An 18,733-nucleotide genomic window follows, 5' to 3' on the forward strand; every position below is an offset into this window, starting at 1 on the left:
GATTAGCAGGACACAAAGCCGCGGCGGCTTATTCAGCCGCTGTTCCCGGGCGTGTTTTCTTAATGGCCTTAGAATGGGCCCTCTCTCCCTTCTGCTGAGTCAGCAGGCTGACCATGCAGAGCGTGCTGACACATTGAATGCTGGTTTGGAATGAATCATGTTCTTTGCCTTCAGTAAGTGCTTTCCCAGAAGGCAATTGAATCCCAATAAATGGCAATCACAAAACATCAACAGAGGTCAGGAGCACCGTGGAGAACTTTGAACCCTGGAAAATGAGCTATTTGCCATAAAATGGCTGTAATAGCTAAATCTATAGCGTACTCTTATTCATAGGATTTATTGTCCCATATATTTCCAAACAATAATCTCATCTATAGTATGAAGCACATAATCCGCTCTCAAAATGGATGCATTAAAATGACAACATCAATGCCTTAATGCATGTCATGTCGCACGCCAGCGTAATTCGGCGCCACGCTCCCCTGTCGTTGGACAATGTAAAGATGTTGACCTTTTTATCCACATAATCCGCTGGGCTAGTTTGGACCCCCGAGGCAGAGAACGCCTGAGTGCTGGGAATCGGCAGCATCTGACTAATAGCTTTGCATAACATTGATCTGACCAGCTGTCTACCAAAGAGTAACCCCACCCCACTGTGCATTTTGGTGTAAACAAAGCGAACGTGGCGAGGTGACCCCATGGCATCAACAGGCGGCATCATTAGGTAACATCAGCTTTCTGAAGGGGGGGGGGGCATTGAGAAGCCGTTGATCTGCACGGGAGAAGACGATCCACCAAGCTCCTGCGATTATCGCTTACCTAACCACTCAGTGTCAACCTTGGATCGCCTCCAGTGGTGGCCATTTACTGCCATGAGATTTCTCTCATTGGATAATTGGACTCAATGCAAGAAAGCGCTTTCTTGTATCGTGCGGCATTTTGTAAAATCACAGTCGACTCCATGCACAAATGATATCGCTTTAGGCAAACATCTCCCGAATAACTGCAATTTCTCTTCTTGTGCCTTGCTAGGTGCTGCTGTTTTAGGTAGCAACAGACTTTGACTAAGATCATCATCTTCTGCGCCCCGTGGGAAAGGGTAGGCCTGGCTGACCTGTCACTTCACCGCAGCGGCCGCCGTGCGTCACCATTGGCGGATTTAACGGCCAAGCTTGACTGGATTACAGGTGACTTTATTCTCAAGCAGGGACATGCTGAGCAATGGCGTGTTGAGCTTCTTCGCAGGAACCCATTGAGGAGCTGGCAGGTGTGCTGCCATGTGTTTCTTAGCGGATTTCCCGAGGCCCTCTCGTGCAGCAACATCTGTGTCCAAATTGGAATATGTGACACAATAGGAGGCTGTTGAAAGTGATTGGTTGTGTTTTTTAGTCCAAGATCAAATTTGTTGCACATGATCAAAGGTTCATGCACAGTAATGTCATTATCATATTAGCTACTAATCAGCTGTAACTCAATTTTTTATTCTATAGTCATCACAAGACTTCCACCCCTGTGAACTTTACTGATTGGGCAACATTTTTTCCCCCCCAAAAAACCCCGATGTGGATGATTGACCAAACACAGACATGGTTAACACGCACTTGCTAGGTATCTGTTAAAATGTATTTTAATGTTACGCAAGCTCTTTTAATTGCTGATACATTAACTATCCACAGAGTTAAATTGAGACTGCTGAAGGAGTGGAAGCTGGTTCAAGTAAAGGGCTTGCATCAACATCACAAGGTAACTAATGCATCACTTTAACATTTTCTTTTTTAGTCCACTCAATTTGCAGTGAGTGGGTAAATATATAAATGTTGTTGTCAAAGAGAGGCATAAAGACCAATATTATTTTGATTTAACGAGACACAATTGTAAATAATTTGGAAGCTTTTTTTTTTTTTTTAAACAAGATTCAGTTTGTAAAATGATTCATGGTTAAATCCAGCCTCTTTAATGTGATCTTCAAATAAGAAAAACTAGTGCTATATATATATATATATATATTTAAACACACGCGCGTATATATACATGTCTTCCAACGATCTTAACTTTTACGACGACGAGGAAAGGTCCTCCTCCTGTTTACTTGATGCAAAGTGAAGGCCCTCCCTCGAATGCAAATGCCAACACGCACCAGACCAGCGATGCTTCATGATATTTCATGTTTCAAGATTCAAGAGTTTTTTATTCGCCATGTTTGAGCGTGCCAAACAAGGAATTTGACTTCGGTAAATCACACCCTCTGTTCAACATTTAGGTGACTAACAACACTCAGGACATGTGAAAAATGGCAAATATTCTCAAACACCCCCTGATCTTAAACTCCCAAGAGGGCAAGGAAAAACTCAAAACTCCAGCTAGGGGAAATGAGAAACCTTGAGAAGAGACCACAGATGGGAAGGTCCCTTATCCAGGATGACCAGGCTGCAATGGATGCAGAGAGGACACATAGTACAAACAGTGTAGACAAATTCAAAAAAGGTGTGGAGAGCAGGATGTTATTGCACAGTAATGACTCTGAGACTCTAAGAGTGGTGTGAGTTCATCAGAGCAACAGCCTGGGGGAAGAAGCTGTCTCTGTGTCTGCTGGTTTTGATGTACCGAGCTCTATAACGCCGTCCGGAGGGGAGTAGTTCAAACAGACTGCAACCTGGGTGAGAAGGGTCTGTAGAGATGTTCCTTGCACGTTTCCTGGTCCTGGACAGGTACAAGTCTTGGATAGATGGGAGGTTGATTCCAATTATCTTTTCTGCAGTCCTGATTGTCCGTTGCAGTCTGTGCTTGTCTTGTTTGGAGGCCGATCCAAACCAGACAGTGATGGAGGTGCAGAGGACAGACTGGATGATGGCAGTGTAGAAGGTCTTCAGAAGCTCTCGCGGCAGGTTGAACTTCTTGAGCTGTCTCGGGAAGTACAGCCTCTGCTGGGCCTTCTTCCGGACAGAGTCTATGTGGCCGGTCCATTTCAGGTCCCGAGAGATTGTGGTTCCCAGGAACTTGAAGGTGTCCGTGGAGAGAATAGTATTACTGCGGATAGTGAGGGGTAAAAGTGGTGAAGGGTCTCGCCTGAAGTCCACTGTCATCTCCACGGTCTTGAGCGGGTTCAGCTCCAGGTGGTTTTGGCTGCACCAGTGGACCAGCCGCTCCACCTCCTGTCTGTACGCAGTCTCATCACCGTCCTGGATCAGTCCAATGAGAATGGTGTCGTCTGCATACTTCAGGAGCTTCACAGGAGAGTCACCTGAGGAGAAATCGTTGGTGTAGAGAGAGAAGAGCAGTGGGGAGAGGACGCACCCCTGAGGGGCTCCAGTATTGGTGGTCCGGGTGTCAGATGTGATGCCCCCCAGCCTCACACGCTGTCTCCTGTTGGTCAGGAAGCTGGTGATCCACTGACAGGTGGAGGCAGGCACCGCAAGCTGGATGAGCTTCTGTTGAAGGATGTCAGGAGCGATGGTGTTGAACGCCGAGCTGAAGTCCACGAACAGGATCCAGGCGTACGTTCCTGGGGTGTCCAGGTGGTGCAGGATGTAGTGCAGTCCCATGTTGACCGCATCATCCACCGACCTGTTTCCCCGGTAGGCAAACTGGAGGGGGTCAAGCAGGGGGCCCGTGACATCCTTCAGGTGATTCAGCACTAACCTCTCGAAAGATTTCATGACCACAGATGTCAGTGCGACAGGTCTATAGTCATTCAAACCTGTGATGGCGGGCTTCTTGGCCCCTGAAGCACGAGGGCACCTCACACAGCTCCAGAGAACGGTTGAAGATCCGTGCAAAGGTGGGCGCCAGCTGCTCAGCGCAGACTTTCAAGCAGGAAGGTGACACGCCGTCTGGGCCCGGTGCCTTCCTGGTCTTTTGTCTCCGGAACATCTGGCGCACTTCCTCCTCGCGGATCTGGAGTGCGGGCGCGGCCTCTGCAAGAGAGAGAGTGGGTGACAACGTTGATAGAGGTGTGGACAGAGCAGTTGTGGGGAGAGGTGAGTATGTAGATTGTGCTGCAGGTAGTCCCGTTGTGTGGGAGGACCGATCAAACCTACAGTAGAACCTGTTTAGCTTGTTAGCAAGCCTTGGGCTCTCCACAGGGCGTGGGGTTAATTTCTTGAAGCCCGTGATGCTCTGCAGACCTTTCCACACTGTTGAGGGATCAGGATTGGCAGAGAGGTGTCTCTTCAGGCTCTCCCCGTAACACCTCCTGGCTTTCCTGACCTCTCGGTTCAGTTTCGACTGTACAGGTGATTTACACACGCAAGACAGGCTCGGTGTGTTTCTGAGGGACCATTTACAGGTATGGATGTTCCGTTTTTTAGTTCAGTTCAATTTTTTCGTCCTCTGTCCGCAAATTGAGGGTGGGTCCAATTTTCACAAGAGACGCTTTTTATATCATCATTTCTGAAGGAAATGTTTGAGTAACATTTTGTCCTATATATTTCTTTACTTTTCTTTCAGGCAATGGACAGCAACAAACCGTGGGCTCTGATTGTTGAGAAGGGCATCTTGGAGGAGTTCCTGGACAAATTTAGGCAGCACTTCAGGCTTGTCCTCTACCAGGACTTCCTGAAGGACCCGGGAGCGCATGGCCCCACAATCCAGGTTCTGTTTATATGGGCATTCATCCCACAGGTCACCCCGGTGCTGCTCAGCTCACTCCCGGCGCTCCAGGTGATCGCTAGCGCAGGGGTGGGATATGACCACCTGGACCTACCCTACATTGCCCGGTTGGGGGTTAAGGTGGCCAACACGCCCGGGGTGGTCAGTGATTGTACGGCGGATATGGCCATGGCGCTCCTCCTCGCATCAGCGCGCAATATCGTTGAAGGTGATTATGGCTAGTAGACTTGTAGCTTGGGAGGAATGCTAGAAATGATTATGTGAATGGTTACATTTTCCATCCGAGGTCAGTTTGGGCTGTTAGCGAAAGTTGAGGAGAGTCTTTGCTACGTGTGATATTTTTATGTTTGTCTCGTACTACATGTAGTACCGGTGTCTTTGTAGGTCACCGAATTATGATGGACCCCAACACCAGTGTCATGCCGCAATACCTGGGTAGCATCAAGGTCTCAGGGTCCACTCTGGGAATCATCGGAATGGGAAATATTGGCTGCAGAATTGCTCAGCGGGCCAAAGGATTTGATATGAAGATTCTCTATTGTAACAGAAACAGAAGGTAAAATGTACTATAATTTCTGTAAGCGCAAGAGTAATTGCATAAACAATGCTGATCAAACCCATGAAAGCATTGACATGGACTCTGCATTTAATTCCTGAATCCTGTCAAAATTAGAAGCACCTAGAAAATAAAATGTCTCAGATACATTCAAACAAGTCGAACTCCCCCCAAACATAAAAGCGTCCACTGCATTTTTTTTTTTTTTTTTTAAAGTTCCAATGATTGTCACACACACCTGGGTGTGGTGAAATTTGTCCTCTGCATTTAACCCATCCCCGTGTGATTTTAATCCATCCCCTGGGGGAGAGGGGAGCAGTGAGCAGCAGCGGTGCCGCGCTCGGGAATCAGTTGGTGATCTAACCCCCCAATTCCAACCCTTAATGCTGAGTGCCAAGCAGGGAGGCAATGGGTCCCATTTTTATAGTCTTTGGTATGACCCGGCCGGGGTTTGGACCCACAACCTTCCAGTCTCAGGGCGGACACTCTACCACTAGGCCACTGAGCTGGCCTCACTAAATGGACAAAACGGATTAACGTATGTTTACTTTGAGAATTTGTCCCTTCTCAGAAGTGTGGAGGAGGAGCAAGTGCTGGGGGCGAGCTACTGCAAGAACATGGACAACCTGCTGGGCCGGTCTGATTTTGTGGTGCTATCTGTGTGCCTGGTATCGGAGACCACCGGCCTCATCGGCAGCAGGGAGCTGGCTCTCATGAAGCCCACCGCCACACTGGTCAACATCAGCAGAGGTTGGTTGGTAGATAGTGAACATCCACATATTTGGGGTTCTCCTTTTGTGAATTCACCTTTTTTTTTCATCTTTGTATTGTTTCTTTGTTCAGGTGCAGTGGTGGACCAGGTCGCGTTGGTTAAGGCGCTGAAAGCCGGGACCATACGAGCGGCTGCTTTGGATGTGACTGATCCTGAACCTCTCCCAAGGTTCTCACACTCAATCACAGCATCTCTAATTGAAGTCTCAGTGGCTTATCTGCAATCACGTTCTCCATTTGACTTAGGGATCATCCTCTCCTCAACCTTCCCAACGTGCTGATCACCCCTCACCTTGGCGTCAGGACCATCACCACCCTCGGAAATATTGTGGAGAAGATGGTCGACAATGCCCTGGCTGCCATTAGAGGAGAACCCATGCCTGATGAATTGAAATGCTTATCATGAGAGTTTCCCAACAATGTTAAAGAACACTTTTAACATTAATATTGGTTCTGGACAGTTACGTGTATTTTTCAATTAAAACCCAACTTTTTATTATTATTATTAGGTATTAATTATTATTTGTTATTAATGGTTATAAACGATGACGTTTTCAACGTAACGCACGGCTCACTCGCATCTGCCTGTTTAAAACCAAACCGTCCAGTTTGTGAAAGTACAAGATAACTTCTGCCTTCGGAACATAAATTTGAACGTCTGATTGAAATAATGTAATATTCTAGCAACTACCATTTGAAATGTTTCTCAGGAGTTTATTTGAGTCGCTTTAATGACAGGCATTTATAGGGTCCTCAATGTTGACGTCAGACTCGAAGGACCCCAGAGCGCTTGACATGAAATCTGGGCGAGCTTTTGAATGTTTTGATCGTTTGATTGTAAACTAAAGTCACGTAATTCAACCATGTTTATCACTTCACAAAACTCTACGCCTGTGTTTAAGGATTCCACGCTTGTTTTGGTGAGTCCAGCAAATGTACACCGTTTATTACGAATCCAAAACGAGAGATACGTACGTCTGTTCTATTCATCCGACTCTTGCTAATCTTAATCCGAAATAAAATGAAGTAAAACTTCTTAACGCATCTACCACCTGTTAATTTGTGAGAGTTTGTCTCTTAATATTAGCCCGCGGTGGCAGTGGGCAACGTGGGGCAGCTGGCGGTGGATCTCCTCATATCCACCTTGAACCTGACCAGAGTCGGTTTTCTGCACACGGACTGCCTCATTCCCATGGCGGGCAACAACCCATACGCCACTGGCAAGGACGACGCAGATGAGCTACATACAGCCGCAGAAGGTGAATCCCCAGTTCCTAAAATCTCCATAATCCATGATAACAATTAATGTTCTTGTCAATAGTCTTTGCTGCACCTGAGCTCAAGCTAGCAGTTCTTCAGATCAGAGCACCAATTGTCAAGGTATGTCAATCAAGTGATGATCAGAGAAACATAAGATGAGAAGAAGACTATTAAATGCACATGCATGCAAGTTTGATGGGTCCCCCACACCTCGCAGAGGAAATCTAGATGTTTCCGTCAACTGCTGCTGTCCTGGATCAAGGCAAGTGGATTCTCCCGGACAGTGGTTCTCTCCAGCAGCCATGCCTACCAAAGAGATGACCAGCAACTGCAAGGGTAGCACAACAATACTAATCTTTATGTTAAACCTTAGTATCAGAACCAAAATTAGTCACAAGGAAGAAAAAAAACATTTGCTTTAATATGTCATGATAAATTGTGTGCTTGTTCTTAGGACCCCGTTAAGGTACCTGGTCACGCCAAGCTTGCAGAAGTGTATCGGCGATGCCTTCAAGGATCTGGGCTGGATAGAGATGGAGAGGATGCCCATTTGCCCGGGACGTTTAGACGCCGAAGCTGAAGAGCCAAGACTCTACGTCCCCGGTGGAGGCATTACTAAAGGCCTCTACATAGACAGGTAATTTGTTTGTTGATATAGTCTACAGCAGGAATGTGCGCGTTAAGAATGCGGTGCTGTTTAAGTTGCACCGAGGACGTTCCGCTGGCAGTATTGCTCATCTTCTGCTCGGAGGGTGACAATGTACCTGACGCCTTGGCGCTTGTCAATCATATGGACGATTGGCTCCATCTGCTGGACAACCCGGTAAGTCTCTAAATACTTTGATGGGAAAAGCCTCAGTGACACAAAACCCGGGCAAAAATCCACATCTGATATTAGATCAAAATAACTAAGCACTATTAACTTGTAATGGGAAAGCTAATAGATTTGGGTGCTGCTGTTTTTCTTAGCAACACGATTCAATGGTTTCTGTGTATACTGTAGCGCTTTAATATCTGTGCCATTCTAAGTCTCAATTTGCCACTTTCTTTCAGAACCGGGAGCCCAAATGGAAGATTCCAACTTCCTGGAATCTTCTGTTTGGGAGCGGCATCCCTCCAGCCCTTTTCTGAATTTTTTTGTAACCCTTGTTCTATATTTCAATAAAATCTATCAAGAGCCAGAGTGAATGTTTCTCTTGCTTGACCTCATTTGGTCCCTGACTAACTGAAAGTGCTTGGCCCAAAGCCAACGCAGTGTTTCCCAGCAGTTCCGCCCCCGCCTTGTCCGTAACTCGACTCTGAAACAAAAACGCTAAACAGCCCCCTCAAGTTTTCATTTTGGCACGTCCTATGCTTTGTATTGCGGAATTGTCAGGGGCACGTTTGAGAGCTGCCATGAACAAAATGTATCCGTTGTATTTTTCAAATAACAGGTGGAAAACAATTAAGTGATATTTCATAGCAATGACTGTGCCAATTGTTTAACACAGAGTTCCATACATTATGTAAATTACATAACTGTTTTTATTAGAAGAGAACATAGGAAAAAAAATCATTGCCTTTACTTTTTTTCATGAAACTCTGGGTTTAAATGTTGCACAACATATTTTTAATATATACTGCATCGCAAACTTTTAAGAAAAAAAAACCAAATGTACAATTGTACATGCCGTTGCCTTTACTTCATTTGAGGTACATTTTTTAATATAAAAAAATAGAACATTTTTATCAAAAAAGTTCTCCTACCCAAAAATACACATCTGAACAATTAGAACCTGTCAATGCATAGGTCTTATATCAGTCTGTATAAACGTATGACAATTGCTGCAAAAAAAAAAAAACATTTGAAGAAATGCTGGTGTGATTTGTTATTTTTCTTTCTTTTTTTGAGTGGGCGTGTGTTGTAAACAGTTTGGAGAGGAAGAGGAACAGGTGGTGCTGGCGAAGAAGAAGCAGAACAGAGGTTGGTGTTTTCCCTGCCGATTTCTTTTTTTTTTTTTCTCTCTCTCTCTCGTTGATGGCAGCCGGATTAGTGGAGCCGTGTCAGAAGTCGCTGGTCTTTGCTCTGTCATGAAACAAAAGCAAAAATATGTAAAAGTTGTCTCGACGTAACAACGAAAATCAACCCGAAATGCAGGAGATGACTACGATGTATGCCCCTTGGCAACTTGGGGATTCATCGCATGCATTCCAATTGGTGGACTAAAAAATGTGTTGTGACTTTCCGTCCCTTCCAGCACAAAATGCAGGCTTAAAAAAAAGCAGCAGAGGGAAAAAAAAATAATTCCAGTGTGAAAATTATTAACTATTAAGTGCACCATAGTCGTTCTTAGATATTGACAAAATACTTTCAACACATTGGGCATATCTGAAAACTTATGATTTCGATGCAAACGTGCAACAAAAACACATTCACGCAGTCAAAACAATTCCAAACGGTTGCCTAGCAACTTGTCAAAACAAAAGCACAGCAGAATGGAAGAAGGAATAAAATTTAAAATAAAAAACAAAAACACAGCACACGCAGGGGGGACATACGAGATCAGGAGCTATTTGTAAACCGTAAAACTGAGGGTGCTGGGTCACGAGCAGCAAATGCAGCCCAAACTGTGCGAGGAGAGAACAGCACATTGAGAGAAAATGGAGTGCATGTGAGTGTGTCACAGTGATTATGGAAAGCTGTTGTTTATGATCCTTGGTATCCATCTTAAGGTCCATGAACTGAATCGTCTTGCTTGGTGAGACAAAATGTGCTCTGGTACGTGGACCTTAAGTGGAAATCAAGGAAAATTCTGCATTTGCGCGCCGGTATAACCACCTTTTCCGCTTTCTGTCGGCGTCGTTGATCCTTTGGCTTTGAGCTATGGAGAATCTGTCATCCCTGCGTCGTTTGCTGTCCAAAATCAAACACATAAAATTAGAGCTGGCCAATTTGGCTTTAAAGTTCATCAAGTTGGGACAAATGAACTCATCTTAATGGATCAAATAACCCGAAAAAACAACAACGCTTAAATCATTGATGGGTTGATAATCTATACTAACTGTGTGTTGTTGTCCTGGTCAGGCGACTGGCTCGGCTTCTCGGCGTCATGTCTGTAGTCGTCTTCCTTGCCAGGCAGTCCCGCCCGCTGGCCGCCGTTGCATTTCTCCGGCGGGTCGGCGGTGGGCTCCTGGTCTTCCCGGGCCGACTCTCGCCACTGAGTCTGCGAGACGGGAAGTAGACGTTCGCTCCGTGTTTTGTCGTTCCGATTGTAGACGTTATGAGCGCGTTTACCTGCGCGGACGAGTCTCCCATGATGCACTTTGCTCCCTCAAGGACAGCCATGAAGGAGAAGCGCAGCTGGTCAGGTGTCTGTATGAGACCCATGCGGTACTTCCGCATGTCTAACAGGATCCTGCGGATGTCCAATGGCGACTCTTCTTTCCTTCTCTCCATCTGTCAGACATACATAAATGCCTCAAAAGATAGAAATAGATGCTCACCTCATGTCAGGCGGCCTAATATTACTACCGGTGTCGATATTATTTTCAAATCAAAGCTCACCAGCACGAGACACGTGTCCACCAGCGAGAACGTCCCCGAGCGTCCGATGCCCGCGCTGCAGTGGACCACGGCTGGGCCGTTGTCTGCCCCCAGTGCCCCTGAGTCGCGCACCTTTAACAGGAAGTTGAGGAAAGACGCAGGTGACTCGGGCACGCCGAAGTCGGGCCACGATGTGTAGTGAAAGTGGTGAATCTCCCGCTTCTCCCCAGTCTATGAGAATAGATTTGGAAATTTAAAAAAAGAGAAGGTAGTGAACGAGCAAGATTAATAAGCACGTACGCTAATGTTCTGCAGCTCCAACACTCTGGTGGTGTAGCAAGACTTGACTTCTTCTGACAGCCGCGTGACCAAGAACCGCGTGTCTCTGAAGGCCATCTCACGCTCCTCGGTCACAGGCCAGTACTGAGCGCACTTTTCCTATCGGACAACGAAGAAAGAAAAGTGATGAGGCGCTCTACGATAGGACATCCCTTCGATATGTAGGAATGAAGCTATAATGTAAACAGATGCCCAGTATCACTTTTTGTGATGCTTACCGAGCCTTTCTCAATCACCCGATTAAGCATAACAATGGCTTTGGTCTTTTGCTCCCAGATCATGAGCCAGAAGTGGCCACACGTGTTCCTGAGGGGACCCTGCAGACAGGGACAACAGAAAAATGTTAGCTATGTCCGAAATGAGTTATTTTAACTGTGCATTCCCACTTGTGTATCTCAATGCCCGCAACTTGCCTGAGTCAATATGTATCGTCTCTGTGCTTCCTCCATCACCACCAGGCTGGCGTTGATGTAGTCGTTGTCTGCGTTTTTCAGCTTCACACGGCTATGGTCAACTGTGGGGGGACAGCGGTAGCAAGTTAATGTCGAGTATTGTGTTTGTTGGAGACAAGCGTGTCCTAAACGTACATGGGCTGACGTCTCTGTATCTGTTGCGGCTGCGATTCTCAGGATACTTGGCTACTTTATAGGAGCACTCATGTGACTGACATCGGATTTCCTGTGAAGTAACAGCAGAAATTATTATTTTTGTGAAAAACACCATAAAATGAATAATTGCATACAACGACAGGTTTTATAGTATTAATCATCAAAGTACAGTCGGTATACTTCCTAAGTGTATACCTATTATTACTTTTTTTTTTATCAGTCTGTGGACATCCTGGTTTCTATTGTCAATATTACACACACACAACTGATCTGAAGTCTGTTAAACGTTAGCAACATGCTAACTTCACTTACCATGTACAATTTGTGCCACCGGCCCTCCGACTCTATGTCCTCAAACTCTCGCTCCATTTTCACCGAGGTAATCCCAGTGTTATGACCTGCCAAGACTAGCTAACTCATATCGTCAGCCGATCCAAATAATGTTAACAAAAACAAAGGAGCTTCTTTTGCGTGTACGTGTTTAAGAGGAATTATGACTTCCCTATGGTAAGCTTTCTTTAGCTGGTCGTCACTTTTCGCTAGATGACGTTTAAGGTTGGGCGCATGCGCGGAAAAGGGGTCCTCCGGCAGTTGTCAAAGGCGACAACTCTTTTCTTTCTTTCTTTGAAATTGTGATAGAGATAACTACAAACATAAATAATATCCACGTAATGTTTGTCTACTATCATTTTCAACAATCAAAATGGGGCAGAAGAGAAAAAAACAACTTTGTGGTCTACACTCCAATCCACTAGAGAGCGCCCTAGCCTGTATATTGTGGGGCACATGCACAGTGTTACTTCCTTTGGATCGCGGCTCCGCCGATAGAAACACGAGTGTATATTTACTGTCCATTTATTTGGACTTATTGACCTTCTTACACAGATTACCACTCCGTTGGCAAACATGGTTAGTAAAATTTTATTTTTCTAATACTATGCCTGCTTTAAGCACGGAAAAACTTTACTGTTGTTTCGAATGCGTCAAATTTTAGCTTAGCTTTGCCGGTAGCTAGTATGATCAGAGAGCCGCGTATTGTCTATTTGTCTAAAGTGTAGTTTGTCATCTAAAATAAGGCACGTTAAACTTGTTAGACGTTTAATAAAATATAGTTGAAAGTGTCTCCCCTTTCTCCACAGAAACCAATTTTACTTCAGGGCCACGAAAGGTCCATTACACAACTGAAATACAACAGAGAAGGAGACCTCATCTTTTCCGTGGCCAAGGATACGGTGAGTTTGGAAAAAATGATGCATATATACACGCTGTTGTCACAAACTGTAAAATAACATGCTTTCCTCATTATCTACATATGCAATGACCCCCTGCCTAGTCAAGGTTTGCAATTCAATATACTACATTCTTTCATTCCTATTTAGGTTACAAATGTGTGGTACTCAGTCAACGGCGAACGTCTGGGTACCTACAATGGCCACACGGGAGCTGTGTGGTGTGTCGACTGCGACTGTATCCAAAGAGTTCCCAAATACTTTTTTCTTTCTTTATATATTACCTGAACACACCTTCCTTAACATGACCTCCCGTAGGGGACACCAAGAATGTCTTGACGGGGTCAGCAGACAACAGCTGTCGGCTATGGGATTGCGAGACGGGTTAGTCAACTGCTTCATCACACCTTATCTGAGGCTAGGACAAGCCGACTGACCAGTCAAATGTGATCCGTTCACAGGTAAACAGTTGGCCTTGGTCAACACCAACTCTGCGGTTCGAACATGTGGCTTTGACTTCAGCGGCAACATCATCATGTTCTCCACGGACAAACAGATGGGCTACCAGTGCTTCCTGAACTTCTTTGATCTGCGGGATCCCCAGCAAATTGGTATCACGATGACATTTGATTATACAGTAAAAGCAGCATGTAAATTAATTTAACACAATGATAAAGCATTGTGAACCGTTTTGTGAATTATGAATCTGATCCAGTTGGTAATTTCCCAATGTGTCAAACTGATGAGAAGGACTTACATGATGTCAAATTTTAATTATCAGTGGCTGATGTTTATTTTTTTTTTGCACAGACGACAACCAGCCATACCTGACCGTCCCTTGCAATGACCACAAGATCACCAGCGCCGTGTGGGGGCCACTTGGCGAATTTGTCATCGCTGGCCACGAGAACGGCGAGATCAACCAATTCAGTGCCAAGGTGGGCGGCCCGTCATCTTATTGTATCCGTGTTCTTAGCGGTTCGTACATGCAGGATTGAACGAACTTTTGTTGTCTGTGTTGGCGCTCAGGCAGGGGACATCCTGAAGACAATTAAGGAGCACAACAAGCAGATCAACGACATCCAGACATCAGTGGACCTTAGCATGGTTATCACGGCATCCAAGGACAACACCGCCAAGGTAACGTACCTTCATGTACATAAATTTATACCACACTGTTTTCCTAATTCTTGAAAATATAATTTTACCAGTTGTAAGGTGCAATAATGGTTGCAAAAGTTTCTAAATGGTTTTTCTATGTCATTTTTCTTTTCATTTGATTGTATGCACACTTTGGTACCTCTCCAATAATAACTCACTTTTATGTATTTTAATATTGGTCACACTTCTCAGCTCTTTGATTCGGCCTCCCTGGACCACATCAAGACCTTCAGGACTGAAAGACCTGTCAACTCGGCCTCCATCTCGCCGATCATGGATCACGTAAGTGTTTGTATAGTAAAGGTATCGTGTGTGTGTGTGCATGCCCTTAACACTCACCGAGATGTGTGTGTGACACAGGTGGTGATGGGTGGTGGTCAGGAGGCCATGGAGGTGACCACTACCTCCACCAGGATTGGCAAATTTGAGGCCAGGTGAGACAGCAAAACCAGATTTTAAAAAAGTTGAAGGCTGTGGTTGTGGAGAAACTCTATTGACAATTTAAACTTAAGGTCTATACTATTTAAGAGTTTAATGCTGGAGTGGCAAAAAGCTTGAAAAATCACGTATTTCGTTAAACTTAAACATTCCTGTGTGTCTCAGGTTCTTCCACGCCGCATACGAAGAGGAGTTTGGAAGAGTTAAGGGACATTTTGGACCCATTAACTGTGTGTCGTTTCACCCGGATGGCAAGAGGTAAACCGGAACCCGTCTGGAAGCACCGTTTAGTGAGTTTGTTGTACTTATTTGTGCGTTTTTGTGTGCATCTTTTCCAGTTATAGCAGTGGAGGAGAAGACGGATACGTGAGGATTCATTACTTTGACCCGCAGTACTTTGACTTTGAGCTGGAGGTGTGAAAAGCGCACACACACACTCAGCATTTTTGAGACTTACAACAAGCGGGTGTCCATTTTGAGTTGTGCCGGGTGGGCATTCACAACTCCAACAAAGGTTCTTTAAAAAAAAAAAAACACTTTCTCGTGTTAAGATTTGAAACCCCTCATCACACACACACATCTGTTTTTACTACATTCAACTAAACAGTTCTGACTTAATGTTGCGCCTGTGTGATTTTTTATTTTTTTTTAATTAATCTGATGTTTCTTTCTTTTTTTATTACAAAGTCAAAAACTCAATCTGGAAACAATATCACACCACCTTTGTACACAACAACAGAGAAAGGTGTTTTGCTTATTAAAATGTTCTCCAGACTTAAGCACAACAAAAAACAATACAGGATGCTGTCAAAATAACTTATGTGTGGAAGTACGGCAAGGAAGATAATTACATACATTCAGTTTCATTACAAATAGAAGCCGAATGTATTTAAAAAAATATATATACTGATGAGGGTCATTTGCGTATGGATGGATTTCTTCGTCTCGGATGGAGCACAAGGAAACAATATGACGTTTGTTTTGGTGTATATGTGCCGGGGCGGGTGGAGCTTAACACTCGGAACTGGGTACGAGCTCCCATGAGCTCTAAAACAGCAGGAAATGCACTTCAAGTTGTAGTTTTCACTTCTTCTTTTGCACTAAAAATGGTATCAAAAAAAGTCAAATGTTGCTCTGTAAATTTAAAGATTTTTTGTGAGTCAAATGCTCTTACACTGAAGTATCCATCTTCTCATCCTCCTTTTCATCCTCCTTCACATCTGCAATGGAGAAAAAAAAAATCAAGCATGTTCCCCTTAAATTAAAGCAAAAGAATCTTACCTTTCTTCTCCTCCCCATCGCGCTCCTCCTCCTTCTTCACCCGCTTGGGCTTTTTATGATTGGTCGCATTCCGCCGGCCGCCACCCTGTCCCTCGGCCTCATCCTCCGAGTCTGAGAATTCCTCATCGCACGCTATCCTCTTGTCGTGTGCCCGGACTGAAGAGCAAAGCAAAAAACGCAACCTTTCCTATCTTGGATCGTCCAGAAAACACAAAATGGGTCTGCCCTGTAACTTTGTTGCAAAGTTAATACTGTAAAATGATCCCCAAAAAAAAAGAACCGTCATTACTGTATGAATAACAGTTTACCGTGTTCAGACTTACTGGAAATGCGTTTGTCAGGCTCCTCATCATCCTCATCCGCGCTGTCAGGGTGCGGCGCGTCCTCCGGTATGGCCTGCATCTGGACGCCGGGCGCGTGCGGCAGCATGCGCAGGTTCTCGAAGAGGCGCTGCTTGATCTTCTCCAGGTACTCGTCCGTGTTCTGGTTAGTCATATTGGACGGGCTTATGTGCAGCTTGAAGTCGGGGCCGAAGTATTCAAAGTAGTCATTGTAGGGAAGCTCGTTGGGGATGGAGCAGTCCAGAGCCACCGCCGTCTCGTAGGTCCAGCAGCGCGCCACGTTGCGGATGGTGTAGCCGCCCCCGCCCAACATTAGAAGAGGCAGGTTGAAGCTCTTCATGTAATCCACGCACTTGGCGTGACCTGAAAACAGCAAAAGGTAAAATATGGCAGCAGAAAAAAATGAGTTACCAGGAAAGCGTCTGCAAAGCAACACTGCCACCTAGTGGCCTTTTATAGTTACTGCTAAGGAAATCCATATGAAGTCTTAATGGCCTATAATAGTGTACTAATTTGTAAAAAATTAACAAATCAAGTTTAAAAATATCTACCATCAGTGTCGTGTCAAAATTAGAGTAACATTTCAAACTGTGTCACTAAATGTTCCATGTTTTTGAAAAATTCCACAAAGATGGCAAGTGGTAGAAACACGCAATTGTGTTTGTGTATTTGTTGATCCTATTCAAGACAATCTTTGCTTGTGTGTTACCTTTAATGGTGAGGTTGAAGCAGCCAAGTCTGTCTCCTGACAGGGAGTCAGCGCCACATTGCAGGACCACTGCACTTGGCTGGTACATCTCCATCACTTTAGCCATGATCTAAACCACACAAACACTTAATACTGCATATATTGTCTTGACTGGGTGTAATACAAGCACTTGCAGGTTTGAAGATGGCCTCATAAGACTCGTCGTCGATGCCGTCTCTCAGCGGATAGTTCACGGCGTAGTACTTTCCCTTCCCGGCGCCGATGTCCTGCAAGCGAACGCATTTGGAGTCTTATCGTCGAGTGAACCATCGCCGGAGAGGCTTAAGGTGCAGAAATCCAACTCACCCTAAGGTCACCGGTGCCGGGGAAGTACTCGCCATATTTGTGGAAGGAGACGGTCATGACACGGTCGGTGGTGTAGAAAGCCTCCTCCACGCCGTCGCCGTGATGGATGTCGATATCGATGTACAGCACGCGCTGGTGGTACCTGCACACAACGGACCGATGGACATCTTCAAAGGTAGGAATTAACATCAACAAAAAAGGTTGCTTAATTAATGGGACCAAAATTTGACAGAAATCCACCAGGCTTACTTGAGCAGCTCGAGGATGGCGAGGACGATGTCGTTGACGTAGCAGAAACCGGACGCCTCCGACTTCTTGGCGTGGTGGAGTCCTCCCGCCCAGTTGACTGCAATGTCTGTCTGCTGCTTGTTCAGCTTCACTGCCCCCGCTGGAAAACAATTTTAAATGTTTTTTGTGCGTATTACAGAATGTCAACTTGCTTGAGAGAAAAAAACACGCACCCACGGAGCCGCCTGTGGAGAGCTGGCAGAACTCAAACAGGCCGTCAAACACCGGACAGTCCTCTCCCACGTTGACTGCGTGAGGAAAACGCAAGTGAGTGATTTCTGATTTGCACATTTTACTTCATGTTGCAAGAAATAGAAAAATCTCACATCTTTGCATCTGCTTGCTGTATTCTGACATGTTGTCCGGTCTGATGGACCTGAGGAACTTGATGTAGTCGTCGCTGTGGTACTTGGTCATCTCCTCGCCGCTGGCTTTGTGTGGCCTCTACGGACACATAATATCATGTAAGTACGAGCCTTTTTTTTTTTTTTTTTTATTATAAGAAAATGTAAATTCAATTTCAGGTTTCTATAGCATTGCCAACTGACATAGATCTCCATCTTCCTATACAGTCCATAGTTCAGGAGCAGGTTGTGTGTCATGCGGATCCTGTGGGGCTTCATGGGGTGGCCTTGACCGTAATAATAATTTCCCACGTCACCTGCAATATATTATTAAAATAACCGTTAGAGCACCCATCCCGATGCTGACTCGGCGAGTCACATATGATCTTGTTGACAGCCAGGAAACTTAGCAAGTGTCTTTAGCATCCATTAGCTATAGTGGGACACTACCCGAACTGCACCTTAAACAAACAAAATAAGCGCTTCTGATGCGTTAAATTGATCATGTGACTTCGTTTTAGTTTGGTAAGACGATATTAGCTTCTGTGCATTTACACTTGCAGATATGTTAGCTTAGCACGCGTGCTGGTTAGCCTTCTGTTGCAAAACGGGCTAGCCCGACCGGCGTTGCACTTTTAAGAGATTAGCGCGCGTGCAATTTAAAGCATGCACAGTTCACCGAAAGCATCTTTAAATGCTTTTGCAAATGCGAAGGGGGTGCAAAAGGTCATATTTACCATCGTAGTAATAACAAACTTTCTTCTTTGTTCCTTGCGACATCGCCATTTTTACACCCAATTAAGCTTCTACTTCTTGATTTGGTCTGCGTTCTTGCTTTTTGTGTGTGTGGTTCCCTGCCAGTCTTTTTGCACCGCCCGGTTGGGAGGCCCCTGTATTATAAATCGAACATCTACTGACTCAGAATCCAGTCA

The 18,733-nt window shown here is 45.1% G+C and overlaps 5 protein-coding genes across 7 annotated transcripts; 3 read left to right on the plus strand and 2 right to left on the minus strand.

Annotated features, from left to right (window-relative positions):
• Nucleotides 1–1,672: 1,672 nt before the first annotated feature.
• zgc:136493 (uncharacterized protein LOC692276 homolog) lies at nucleotides 1,673–6,443 on the plus strand. Of its 3 annotated transcripts, XM_037263433.1 has the most exons (7): nucleotides 1,711–1,743; nucleotides 4,233–4,285; nucleotides 4,447–4,816; nucleotides 4,993–5,164; nucleotides 5,736–5,914; nucleotides 6,008–6,104; nucleotides 6,182–6,443. In XM_037263433.1, exons 3-7 carry the CDS (start codon nucleotides 4,450–4,452, stop codon nucleotides 6,339–6,341), a joined length of 975 nt encoding a protein of 324 aa, XP_037119328.1. In that variant the 5' UTR covers nucleotides 1,711–1,743; nucleotides 4,233–4,285; nucleotides 4,447–4,449; the 3' UTR covers nucleotides 6,342–6,443. The 3 variants fall into 3 exon arrangements, with proteins under 3 accessions (XP_037119327.1, XP_037119328.1, XP_037119329.1); XM_037263432.1 differs by lacking the exon at nucleotides 4,233–4,285 and having other exon boundaries at nucleotides 1,673–1,743; XM_037263434.1 differs by lacking the exon at nucleotides 1,711–1,743 and having other exon boundaries at nucleotides 4,233–4,346.
• A 268-nt stretch (nucleotides 6,444–6,711) lies between these two features.
• psmg2 (proteasome (prosome, macropain) assembly chaperone 2) lies at nucleotides 6,712–8,383 on the plus strand. The gene is made up of 7 exons (XM_037263436.1): nucleotides 6,712–6,855; nucleotides 7,023–7,194; nucleotides 7,257–7,315; nucleotides 7,413–7,531; nucleotides 7,650–7,832; nucleotides 7,898–8,018; nucleotides 8,249–8,383. The coding sequence occupies exons 1-7, from the start codon at nucleotides 6,799–6,801 to the stop codon at nucleotides 8,324–8,326; spliced, it is 789 nt and encodes a 262-aa protein (XP_037119331.1). The 5' UTR covers nucleotides 6,712–6,798; the 3' UTR covers nucleotides 8,327–8,383.
• A 1,350-nt stretch (nucleotides 8,384–9,733) lies between these two features.
• On the minus strand, nucleotides 9,734–12,213 carry ptpn2b (protein tyrosine phosphatase non-receptor type 2b). The gene is made up of 10 exons (XM_037263430.1): nucleotides 11,978–12,213; nucleotides 11,645–11,735; nucleotides 11,471–11,571; nucleotides 11,276–11,374; nucleotides 11,019–11,156; nucleotides 10,740–10,949; nucleotides 10,470–10,631; nucleotides 10,238–10,398; nucleotides 10,014–10,088; nucleotides 9,734–9,802 (listed from the first exon to the last, which is right to left on the minus strand). The coding sequence occupies exons 1-10, from the start codon at nucleotides 12,032–12,034 to the stop codon at nucleotides 9,778–9,780; spliced, it is 1,119 nt and encodes a 372-aa protein (XP_037119325.1). The 5' UTR covers nucleotides 12,035–12,213; the 3' UTR covers nucleotides 9,734–9,777.
• Nucleotides 12,214–12,418: 205 nt separating this feature from the next.
• On the plus strand, nucleotides 12,419–15,111 carry eif3i (eukaryotic translation initiation factor 3, subunit I). The gene is made up of 11 exons (XM_037263435.1): nucleotides 12,419–12,574; nucleotides 12,805–12,897; nucleotides 13,045–13,132; nucleotides 13,213–13,278; nucleotides 13,356–13,505; nucleotides 13,705–13,832; nucleotides 13,924–14,034; nucleotides 14,248–14,337; nucleotides 14,416–14,489; nucleotides 14,659–14,751; nucleotides 14,832–15,111. The coding sequence occupies exons 1-11, from the start codon at nucleotides 12,572–12,574 to the stop codon at nucleotides 14,911–14,913; spliced, it is 978 nt and encodes a 325-aa protein (XP_037119330.1). The 5' UTR covers nucleotides 12,419–12,571; the 3' UTR covers nucleotides 14,914–15,111.
• A 43-nt stretch (nucleotides 15,112–15,154) lies between these two features.
• On the minus strand, nucleotides 15,155–18,685 carry LOC119129990 (probable histone deacetylase 1-B). Its single transcript, XM_037263429.1, has 12 exons — nucleotides 18,539–18,685; nucleotides 18,006–18,118; nucleotides 17,784–17,901; nucleotides 17,631–17,705; nucleotides 17,419–17,557; nucleotides 17,170–17,311; nucleotides 16,998–17,090; nucleotides 16,825–16,933; nucleotides 16,098–16,478; nucleotides 15,775–15,930; nucleotides 15,668–15,713; nucleotides 15,155–15,593 (listed from the first exon to the last, which is right to left on the minus strand). The coding sequence occupies exons 1-12, from the start codon at nucleotides 18,585–18,587 to the stop codon at nucleotides 15,563–15,565; spliced, it is 1,452 nt and encodes a 483-aa protein (XP_037119324.1). The 5' UTR covers nucleotides 18,588–18,685; the 3' UTR covers nucleotides 15,155–15,562.
• Nucleotides 18,686–18,733: the final 48 nt, after the last annotated feature.

The sequence above is a fragment of the Syngnathus acus genome, chromosome 11 (assembly GCF_901709675.1).
Source record: "Syngnathus acus chromosome 11, fSynAcu1.2, whole genome shotgun sequence".
NCBI lineage: Eukaryota > Metazoa > Chordata > Actinopteri > Syngnathiformes > Syngnathidae > Syngnathus > Syngnathus acus.